Here is a 12418-nt window from a genome sequence, read left to right as displayed (position 1 = left end):
CGTGTAAGTAGAGCTGTACAAGGGCGCACGTTTGCTGTTGCTATTGAAACAGGGACGGGTGAAACAGAGGCGAGAAAGTGGTATGCGAAGCGTTCAGAGCCCACACAAACGTAACCTTTAAACGCAGATATACTTTTAATAGCATCAGTCCACCTTAATATTACAATAAGGAAAAAAAAATTGTTTGTTAATTAAACTTTGGTAAGATATAAACTCAAAAAACTGCACAATTGATTTTAAAAATCTTTTATCTATACGAAACTATATTATAACGAGTAACATAGGCGATATATTGTTTTCGAAAATGTTATCTACGAAAAACCGGACCGAATCGTTAGTTTAAATAATTTATTTTCCATTATGCTAAAATTCAGTGGGATATATTCTTACAAAGTTATTAATGAATATAATAAATAATAATTCTAGTAAAATATTTCAATTAAAATGTACAGTCGATTTCAATACAATTTAATGGAATTGTAAACAAAAGAATATGCTGATATCCAATATCAATAGTCACAAATAAAAAATCGTTTAATTGATTCAATGTTTTGATTTGTTATTAATCGTAATTTTGAGAGTATTTCTACGATAATTTCTACACAACTATGTTATTTTTCCATTAAATTCTATTGGAATAGATCATAACATCTGGTTCTTACCTAATAGGTGGTTACAACTAAATTACAAATTACATTTACCGTCCTCTGGCAGTTAAAACTAGTAAATAAACACAAAAAAACAAAAATCTTACCTAGCGCAGGGTCAAGGACTGCTTGTGCCGCCTGTTCCTCGCCTATCGGCGTCTTAAGGCATATTTTTTTGAGTTTCATCGCGACCGGCGAGTCTTCTGACTGGGCCACTGTAACATAGAAAATATTTTAATAATGAACCACTAAATTGTCTACAAACCGACGTCTGATTTTGTTTTCTCTTTTTGTTATTTATATAATATTTTATTATTGTTTTAAAGTACACCGTAGTAGACCGTGAAATCAATTGAATTGTTTGTATAGATATAATAACAATGCTGTGGTAGTAAATAAACTGTCATAGCATAATGCTGAGTGCTGGCCACGTTGGCAACTATTTGTTATATATATATTTTTGTTTTGTCAATGCAATTAGTTGTCAATAAATCTTTTTTTCTTTTTCTTTATGATGAGGAAGTTTTCGCTTGTCGACTGTACAAACAAACAAGCAAGCAAAAATGGCGTAGGGAAACATATGGCGTTCAGGCTTCATTATTTATGAGTAGTGGTTCATTTCGACCAATCACCAGAAATAAGTTGCAAACAGTCATTGTATGCAGGCAGCAGTTGCTTGTGACAGTCTTTGAAGAAAGAGTATGTTTAATAGTGGACAATAAATGGTCGAAATCATGATGATAAATATTTTATTATTGACGTGAATTAGATTTACATTTATTATATACTTATTTTGAAATGTTGCTTCAGGTATTGTCACAAAAATAATGAAACTATAATATCTTTGGCAAATTATAAATGGAAAAATATCTGAGACACACTCGTAAATTAGATTAGTTTTTAACGTAACTTTTTAGATTTCTTATTTTAAAATTATATATATATATATATATATATATATATATATATATATATATATATATATATATATATATATATATATATATATATATATATATATCATTATACCTCCTTCTTGCCATTTTAAATCATATTATTTTATATTTTGCACGAGAAAGCGTAATAAATAAATAGAAGTTGGAATCTTTAGCTCTTATTGAAGCTTCTTTATGATACTTGAGTGGAAAGCATCGGATTTAAAACTATTGTTAAAACATATAAATGTTATTGATCTGGCATTGTATGGCGCAGTTTATTATCGTCATTATAAACCACGTTACGTTTTCCTTGGAGATAATGGCGCTATTAATCTACGTCTGGACGCGGACACTTGTTGTGAGGACTGAACCTTTTTAATTATATTAAAATACAAGTTTAATATTAAATAAAATATTATGCACTTTTGGTCTACGTGTGCTCGGAAACAGAGTTTATGAATTAATAAAATTAATTGTTGAACTAATTATAAGGTAAAGAGGCAAAATGGTCAGATTTATCGCTTAAGAACGTTCTACGGTAGGGAATCTTAAGATGGATAAAAAACAAAAAAAAAAAACAATAGTTTAATTTTCTTGTCTAAGTTTTAAAATATATCAAGTTTATTTGAAGAAAGCTATGCATTAAGCGGCGGGTATAACTGTGCCAGGAGTCTTCGCAACCTTGAAGGGCAAAGTGGCGGCGATTATCGGAGTCTGGGGCACGCCGGTCGCAGTCGTCAAGGGTGCGACTTCAAGACCCCATTTTGCGGAGAGCGTACTGTGTACACACTGTCAACGAACTCTAATTATACTATCATATTTGTAGCAGAGATTTGAAGATTTTTTGAATTGTTATTAATAGTAATAGTAACATTTCGCTCCGCAAAAAAAAAAAAAAGCAATTTTGTATTATGATATCAACTACGTGCTGTTATTGGCAACGCACTCAACCCGCATAACTGAGAGATAAGTTTTAGTATTGTCGGATTGAGTATCGTTTAGTAATATTTTAGGGGTTCACAATATTTGTATGTAATTTAAAATAATGTAAATTAATTGTTTTTATGTTATTATTATTATTGTTTTGTTGTTGCTCTAGTTTCCTACAACAATAGATTGTTGTAATAAATAAAAGGCCATATTTTAAATAATATGTATGATATACTACTAGATTTTCTCAACATTTGAAATGTTGAGAAAATCTAGTAGTAATCTGCCTGGTACACTGCTATTGTATATGGAATACTGATGATTGTGACAAAAGTGCATATTATCTGACTAATAATATAAAGTGAGCTAAAATTACAACCTAGTTGCAACATTAGACTGGGAACCCGCGACGTCAGACGCTGAGAGGGCATGACTGTTTGACAATCTCGACCTACGATACTGTGAGTTGATGACAATGCGTGAATTTTACGACAAATATAAAATTGTCGTAGAACTCTCAATTATTAAATTTGAAATGAGAAACAAGCTGAAGGCCCACTTGATAGAATGAAAACTACGGAATATAGTAACCGTCAAATAGATATGCATCATGAACATTGTAACAGTTTTGATAAAATAATAATTAATATATATTATTTGGTCGATTTATATTTTCGCTGTGACCGTCAGTTCAGCCTGTAACAATGGATCGGTCATCTCCCCACATGTGTTGCAGTGTACGCGGGCTGTGTGACACGGCGTCGCTACCGTCTCGGCGGTCGGCTCGGGCTCCGGCAGGTGCAAGCGAGGTTGCACGCTGCGCGCGGAGGCTGCGGCCACCCTCGCCCCGTTACCCGGCCACCTCCCGCGTACGCCATCTTAACAAATCGATAGGATATGACTGTTCTCTACTTCGCGGGTGCGACTTTTGGGCGCGGACAGAATGACCCCTCTGATTGCGTAACACGGGCCGCATTGACAAACACGTTATAATATTCATTACATTTAAAACATACTAATTAAAATTCAATAGCACACTCTTACTAACATTTATTGAACAATACATATTAGAACTCTTGTATATTTTTATTTTGCAACATGTTAAGGTTAATATATCCGAAATTTCCTATTCACATCCGAATTTGAATTACGTCTTATGCGATCATTAATATTTTAATACAAATATAAATCGTCAAATATTCCGTATAAGACTCAAGTCGTAAATTACATATTCAATTCCTACACTGGCTAGTTAGATACTATATTCAATTCACACAAGGTTTACGCAAATGGAAAAGGTATGCTTGAAAAAGAATAGTGAAGGAAAGGGATTATATAAAATAAATACTATTTTAAGAAATACGCCCACCACTACACTGTAATATAAGTATTTTCGTTCAGAATTGTTATTCGGCGGGGCCTTTTTCATCAGCAAACAGAATTAATTCAATGAGAAGGTAATCCCAGAAGTCCTATAACCCAAGCGGGAACGGGAGCAGGATCGCGGTCCGCTCCCGCCATTTCTACTTAAATATTCACGCCCTCTAATGACACGATGGTGGCTCACTTTAACAAGGTTCTACGTGGTCAGTTGGCTACTACAAAATAGGACCTTATAAGTGAGAGAAAAAGGAGGGAGCTGCAGTTGCGATAGTAACCAAATGCCACGTTTAGGGTGACGATTGCTTATCTAGTGACGGTGTAGGAGACGCCAATACAGTTATTTTCATTACGCAAGTCTTATCAGGCAGTGACGCCGAATTCCTCATCACAGAACCCGAGAGGTCGAATTGCTGTGCATAGAGACATTCTAGCATTTTTTTTATGTAATACTTACGTATATTTTAGTAGAATAGGTTCGTCTTAATTAAAATGAATCATTAGTTATTACAATAAAAATATAATATGGACTTATGAAGCTTTTTAACAATAAAATTCAAGTATTATTGATGTATTTATATAAATTACTTTATTGTCCATTCAATATTCGTTGTTCTATTACTTTTACAGTTATATCTAAAACGATTATGGGTGTTGAGGGCAAATGGAATAATTGGAAATACTAAGAAAGAGCCTTAAACCTATCTAGATGGAGCTAGACTAAACGATGCTCGGGCCTCCGTTGTTCCCCTAAGGTCCTAAGTACTTTTATAATTCTTGTTTAGTGTTAACGTACTCGGAAATTCTTTCGTTGTTCAATTGCATTCGCGAACAATATTGTATGTAGTTATGTATTTTAGTATAATTAAACCTACCTGGTTGTCCTGGTTATTCTAATTATTGTTTTTGCTCTTTGTTGAGTTCTTACTACATTTTTAAAATATTTTTTTTTTTTACCATTACACTTAGTACATGTACGAAATCATTCTAATATATAGCTATTTATTCTGTTTATTTTAGAAAAGTTTTTTTTCTGAAACTCACGATTAGATTATCAAATTTTACCTATGCATTTGTGGCCCTACCTATTAGTATGTACTAATTTAGAAACTAATGTTTAACATTAATAATAATAAGGTTTAAATTAAGTTGCATGATATACCATTCCAATACATTTTCTTTAGTAGCATAGTAACTAAGACGTCAAGCAATTCTGTACAATCAATTTGCTACTAAAACAAGATACATACTAAGAGCTGCTCTTCATTATAGTGTACACGCTACGAATAGTAATCAGTAATTCAGTACAGAATAAGCTAATTGAACCGGATATGTCTAGAATATGCCTGTCACTTGAGTACATTAGACTTATTTAACACGCAGAATGGGAATATGAAATCGGTATTGTTGTCTAAGCTATGCTCTGATCTCTAGTAGATGTTTGTTGGATATCATAATTATTGTCCGAGCGGGCGACGGACTCTTTGTCCACGTACAGAATTTTCTTTATGTTTGTTGATTTATGTGTGATAAATGATAGTTCTAGACATAAATTTTAGCCTGTACATGATAAAAACTAAAATTGCATACTCGTGTTGTACAATTACACGTGTTATCAAAGGGAAATTTTAACAGTGAACAAAATGACCATTGTATGTGAAGACATTCAGTGTTAGTCATGTCATTTGAAGAGCTATTTATTGCTTACTGATTAATTTCAATAGCATAAAATTGTTAAATTATTGCTGTTTACATAATCTGTGTACTATTATAAAACAATTTAAAGTAAATATAAAATATGATGAAGACTATAAAGCCAGATGAGATAATCAGCAGCGTAGGTCGACTATGCTTATTAAACTTCATTAATTTTCTAGATTTTTCTATAATAATCTGTAGAAAGTGCGAGGGCTGCCATTTTTCTTTTTTTAAAATAATAAATTAATTGAATACAAATTAGCGAATTATCAACATATTTATTATTCGCACATTAAAGCACTTTTTCTTTTAACATTCCATACGATGATTTATTTGTATTGTTTTTATATTTGGTTCTATTATTATTACAATCGAAACTGACTGGTTACTAATGAAATGACCACGAATTCGAAACGTCGTCTTAAGTAATAACATTTGTTTATATGAGCTTTATTGCAAATTCACATTTAATATAGATATCAGCTAATATTATGTAAATAATAATTTTATAAAATATTAATTACATGCAAATGAAACTGTTACATCATCACAATTTTCAGCTTTATTTCAATCGTCATGAAACTTTATATGCACTTATTAAAGCTCAGAGTTTGAGAGAGCACTTTTGCGTTATAATATGCCAATTATAATTTGGGTTCAACCTATAATAGGTTGGTAATTTTGGATGTGTGATGTAAAATTGATTAGTTTTGGTATTGGCTACAGAACCCCATTAGCCAGCATCCCGAACCTTTCTTACTTGGTTTTTATTTTGAGGTAAACAAGTCTGTGAAGAAACAAATAAATGAAACTCTTTATTGTTCTCCTTAAACAAATATACGGTCACATAAAATATGTAAAAAATAAAAGAAAATACATTTCGTGTGGCGAAGTTAAGACAATGAATGAAGTAAGAGATATGTGCGCTAAGGTCTCTCTCTGGTCTCTCCTTTACCTACACTTTATTACCGACCATATACACAAATATTAATTATGATATAATCTAGAATAAATGCTTTTATATATAAATGAGCGAGAGCAATGTCTGTTCTCATGGAATCGTAACATTATTTAATATACAGTTATGCTTTAAATGAAATAGAAAGAATTTCAATAAAATTAGTACCGTTGACTGAAGTACTTGCGTATCTGGATATATTATGTACCATTATATTTCCGGTCTGGAAATGTTCTGGCATGTGTCAGTGGGAAATGTAGCATAGGTATGTTGTAGGTTACATACGATAACTATAGAGCTAGAATTAGAATACCCAAGAATGTATTACATATGCTTGAGCTACTATTTATAAGTTTTTTTTTTCACGTTTACGTGCATGCTTCATATGTTGCAAAGTATCTTCTAATCTTACAAGTGAATATGATCATTTTTTGGTGTTCAACTGAGCTGAGATTTGGTGTTCAAGTTTATTAGAGAAAAACAAATTTACTTTTATATTGTAAGAAATTTATATGCGAATTATTCGAATATATCAATTTTGATTTTGTATATTATAAGATACTCTTAAAGCGCGTGTGCGGTGCGATCGCATAAACACATAGAATGATTCGTATGGGAAAAATATTATCTGTATTACTTTAGAATAAAGTAGCTTTCAGTTGTTTGCATAATTTTTATATTTCGAATTCAGATTCAAAATTAAAAAAAAAAAACTTAAAGCTAAATTTTTCAGGAATTCCCATTGTATTTCTTAAGGGATGAATTCTTTAAAATATATTATTTTTTGTTACTTTTATACAAATACTGTAATTTAGTATTTTCGGTTCAGCAATAATGAAACTTTACAATATGGGTTCAGGTTACATCATTTACTAAATACAAGATGTACTGTACACGTCACACCCACGCTCGCTGTAGTGCTGTCGATGAGCGGGTACTCGTGCACGAGTATATTCGATTACCACTCGTCTCGATATATGGAGCGGTTAGCGGGCAACACCTGCAGAGCCTCAGACCGTACGGCCTTGGGACTCTCAATACCTACTTAAATGGTCAACGTTCATGTGAAATAATTAAATAGACCTATTATTAAATCATATAATAAAAAAATTAACATCACAACTATTGTAAAAAGCCGTCTCGAGGTAACTGTTTGATCGGTTGAAATTAAATAATGTTGGGGTATCATTCTTTTTTTCTGAACGGGCGAAACTAATAACAGTATGAAAAAATTGCTGAATAATGTTTATTGTTATTCTTTAAAGTCAGACATTAGAAAGCTTAATTATTAGCAATTAATACTTATATTAGAATTTTTTTTATTAAAGGTACATAATATCCAATGTTGGTAGCGTAGTTTGTCGGGTTCCATAGTGTTCCCTAAAATATAATTAGACGCAATAAGGGCTGTTCATATGTTCATTTTACTCGAGAATTTGTTTTACCTGTTGGGATTGGGAGAATCCCATTGCTAGCAATATACCCAGCCAGGTCGACCTCCTCGCGGTTCTCTCTGGAAACTATCATGGTTAATTCCTGATGAATTCATCACGATGAGTTAACTGGCCTGTTTTCATTCTCATCTATGACCCTTCACTGGTGCTCCGCTAGCGTATCCCGTTAGCGCAGGCGGGGTTACCATACCATTTTCACCCATCAAAAAAAAACCTGTAGGGAATGGCTCAAGTAGATCGAATCTCAGCTGAATAGTAATCATTTTTATTCATCAAGCCGAACTTTTAAAATTTATATTAAGATCATTTTATCAACTCTCTTTTATGAGTGTTATGGGCCTGTGTTTAACAGTGGACAGTTAAAGGCTGATATGATGATGATTTAAACGTCACTTGCTTTGTTTTGCTCTTAAGGCCTAAAACTGCCGTGTGGGAAAGTCACATCAGAACTCATGATGTACAAGGAAAGTGGCCTAGAAAAACTTAACACAAGAGGGCGCCACCCACACACGATTAGGAGTAGTAATAACATTAATAAAAGTATCATTATACAATAGCGACGGTAATACATGTGTTATGAGTTTATATTGCGATATCGAAGAAGTGCCTCGTTTTTTTTTATACCACACAGGTGTCCAACAAGTGTTTAAACTGTCTGATGGTAAACGGTCACTGTAGCCTATAGGGTGTAACGTGAGCGATGCCGACTCCAAAGAAACCTTTTTGAAGAACTGTAGTTTCTAGAGAAAACCTTGAAAGGGATTGCTCATTCCACTGAGCGTTCGCGGGACAAAATCCGTTTGAAACCGCACTGTATGTGACCATTTACAGACTTTTAACAAATTTTATTACGATCATCATAACAATCCATTAATATCCAACTGTTGAACACAGCGGTTTTATACAGGGCTTTAATTTCAAGTTTTCGCTGTACTGTGATTCGATTAGCATTATGAAAACAGTAATGTTATCCTAATCAATTTAATCATTCGTATTCTCATCCTAAAATCGTACTGATTTCAAAGTTATTCAATTTTGTTATCGGTGTTTTCTTTAAATTTTAAAAATTAAATATGTATTTAATTTAATAATATTTTGTATAATTAAGTTAATTAATATCTCTTATCTCTTTCCTTAATCTTAATAAATATCAATCAAAATTTTGTAAATGTGTTTCGTTTGCCTTGAGAGGAGGGATAAGTAAAAATGGACCCCATAAACGTAGGTCTAAACAAGGTTTGACAGGTTAAACATAAATATGGAATACGAGAGTATTTATAGATAATAAAACATAACGGAATACATTTTTTTTTGCTAGGCTAGTAATTCCAAGCGACTACAAGACTTCTCAACTTCAACGATATTTGAAAGTTCGATTTAACAAGATTTGGGTTCCACCATGCTGTTGCCAAGTTGCTTTGCTCTCTTAGAAAATGAATTCGGAAAAAGCTCTTAAGATATTTTGGGGATGAAAACGAGTGGTGATCGACGTGTCACAATGGGAGAAGTGGGAAGGGTGGATTGTCAGTAATAAAGTTTAATACCTTAATTGCCAGCAATATACGCTTATCAGGTCGACCTGTAGCACGCGGTTTACATTGGAAACTGTAATGGTTAATTCTTATCTAATTTATCAAGATGGACAAATTGATCTGCTTACATCCTCTCACTGATGCCCAGCCAGCCTATACCGATAGCGCGGGAAGGTGGGGTTATATCATTCCATTTTCACACATTAAAAAATTACATAGTGTATTTCTACTTCGTCACTATATGGATTATAATACATTTAATAATATAACGTAAGTGCGATTCTCATAAAATTTCAATGAACATTACGTTAACCGTAAACCGTAACGTGTGACTGTGGATAGATAGAGCCACAGAGCAGAGCAACGAAACGGATACTCGCTTCACCTGTTCGCTTCCGCTGGATAATTGCAAGAAAACGTATAACTAACAAAAATTTATATTTGTTATCGTTGTTCTAGGTGTTGTTTTCTATTATCTTTGCTAATGGCGTCCGACTGTATTGACACAGATGATCTGTAATATGTGTGTATACAAAAATGTTACGTACCTATTTGTATTTTATTGAGATCGGAGGTCTATTACAAAATATAGAAGAAAAAAAAATATCTAGAAGAGATTCAATGCGCAACTTTAAAATAATTGTAGCTAGTGTAAGTCACGGGTATTAAAACAATAACGCGGTGTTATATCAAGTGAGGATTGGTCGGATGCGTAAGGTTCGTTGACCCTGGCAGCAGTCCTCCCCGCTCCTTCAGCACTCCGCTTACGATCTCACTTTCGATGCGCCCGAGGCCTCCACAAGTCCACGTGCCCGCGCGCAGCCACTGACGCTATCGGTGGTGACGTCACCGCCTTCAGGACCACGCGCAACGGTGCGACTCGGCAGAGCGTGAAACTGTTTGTGCACTTCATTAGGGCCCCCACGGGAACTGTGCTAATGTACTATCCTTTCACTGACATGACAAATTGAGTCTAGAGTTAAAAAACCCATAGTCCTCAATAATATAGCTTATGGTGTATGTAACAACATACATTGTTAATTGAATAAATGTTTAAAAATCGTATGACGTAAATAAACTTCTGGAAAATTCTATATTGAAAGGTGTCGATCAAATACTTCAGTAAGGTTTACACGCTGAACACTCGATTATAGCATATATAGCAAAATTAGGTGCGATTTTCTTTCAGCAGAGTTAATCGTTTTAATTGTAAATACGAAGTATCTTAAACGAATATAACCTAGTGACTAGGATTGAGAAGTGAGTGTTTGAGAAGATCTCTTATAACGAGTTTTATAAGAGTTTATATAAGATTTAATATCTTCCATGAACAGTACATCGTCTAGTTATTATTATATTAGTAAGATATTTAACACATAGAATTGTAAGAGGTATCATTTTATTGTAAATAGCAGTAACTAAGCATTTAAAGCCAAACTGTGGTTGCCAACCCGTCTGTCAAGCGTGGCAGCTACTGGCAAGATCCCTCTTATGGGAGAGGTTATGCACAGCAGTAGAGATTTAATGGCCTATACAAAGAAAAAAAGCATGTAATAAAATTTTTAACAAATAAATCTAGTTTATGTGTGATTATGAATTTATTTCGCGCGCCAACAGACGATCGGAACTCCCGGTTTATGTAAGACCGCATATTACGGAAAGCTTAAGCTGTGGTATTGGATCTACGGTAGGATGAGAAAATTCTACTAATATTATAAATGAGTATGAATATGAAAGGATATTTAAGTAAAGAGAAAAATAAATTTAGGTAAAAATAACCTGACTGATCTATGAACACAGCAAAATTTAGTACGAATAAATTTTAAACTTTGATTATAGATTATTTTAATAACATAAATAAACTGTAAGCAAAAAAAATTATCAAAATTGTAAAATTTTGATCAAAGGTTATATATGATTTCAGGGATCCATTAGGAACGGTTTTTTTAAATGTTCTCGGGAATGGGGAATATCAAGATGCGTGCGGGTGAAGCCACGTAATTTGCTTTTAGTCACGCACAAACAGCCTAAAGGATTTGGACGTAATTCAGCACACAGAACATGGTCTGTGATGCGCAGAAATGAAGTTAATTTTTCACGGTAAATGTTAAGTATATGTATGTGCTTATGACCATTACAGTAGGTACAAGAATGGATAGAGACTGTGTGAGAGATGGTATAGTAAGAAAGGGAGTGAATATTGAATACTGCAAATAGAGATGAATGGAAGAGAAAAACTCAACGTTTTTTAAATACAACATTTTATGCGTATTGTTTACCTGTTTTACTTTTGCAATATTTCGGCCTAGTTACAGAGACCGTAGTCGCAGGGGGACTATTCAAATTACGGAAGTTTAAATTAAAATAGGAAAACTTTTTTCAGAGAATTCAAAATGGAAGAAGTTTTTAATTCGTCTGTATTTTTGTGTGTGTAACAATACTTCTTTGCCAATTCTGAAAAGATTTTGATATTATTTTTTTAAATACATACATGAATGTGAACGATTTAGTATTCTGAAAAAATATTAGCACGCCTTAGTAATCTACTTCTATTATATTTTAGTATATATTTTCATAACGTAACAAAAAAGGAAAAGAAACGTAACATGATTTCAACTTTCTGTTATTTATTATTATATGTGAATCTATGATTTGCCTCTTTATACATACATTAGTTACCTTATCACGGTTAAGCTGTCATGTCTATTATGCGCCAGTCATCAGATCAGTCAGTCTGTTTACCATTGCTAGAAATAAAAAAGACAATACACCACTGGCATATCACTTGTCAGTATAAACAAATATACGAAACAAAACAACTAATCTAGCGATTACCTATAAAGTTTTACAAAAATATTTCTTAAGGATTGGTAACACGCGC

At 33.1% G+C, this 12418-nt stretch overlaps 1 protein-coding gene across 1 annotated transcript in view; it reads right to left on the bottom strand.

The window, feature by feature from the left end:
• The window catches only part of LOC113519840 (metastasis-associated protein MTA3), an 80551-nt gene that overhangs the window by 36380 nt on the left and 31753 nt on the right, over positions 1-12418 (bottom strand). Inside the window, exon 3 of the mRNA XM_052900704.1 lies at positions 755-862. Coding sequence (XP_052756664.1) covers positions 755-862 — 108 coding nt within the window. The remainder of the gene's footprint in view (positions 1-754; positions 863-12418) is intronic.

The sequence above is a fragment of the Galleria mellonella genome, unplaced genomic scaffold (assembly GCF_026898425.1).
Source record: "Galleria mellonella isolate WM207_F2 unplaced genomic scaffold, CSIRO_AGI_GalMel_v1 utg65, whole genome shotgun sequence".
Classification (NCBI taxonomy): Eukaryota; Metazoa; Arthropoda; class Insecta; order Lepidoptera; family Pyralidae; genus Galleria; species Galleria mellonella.
This window is presented reverse-complemented; position numbering and strand designations above follow the sequence as displayed.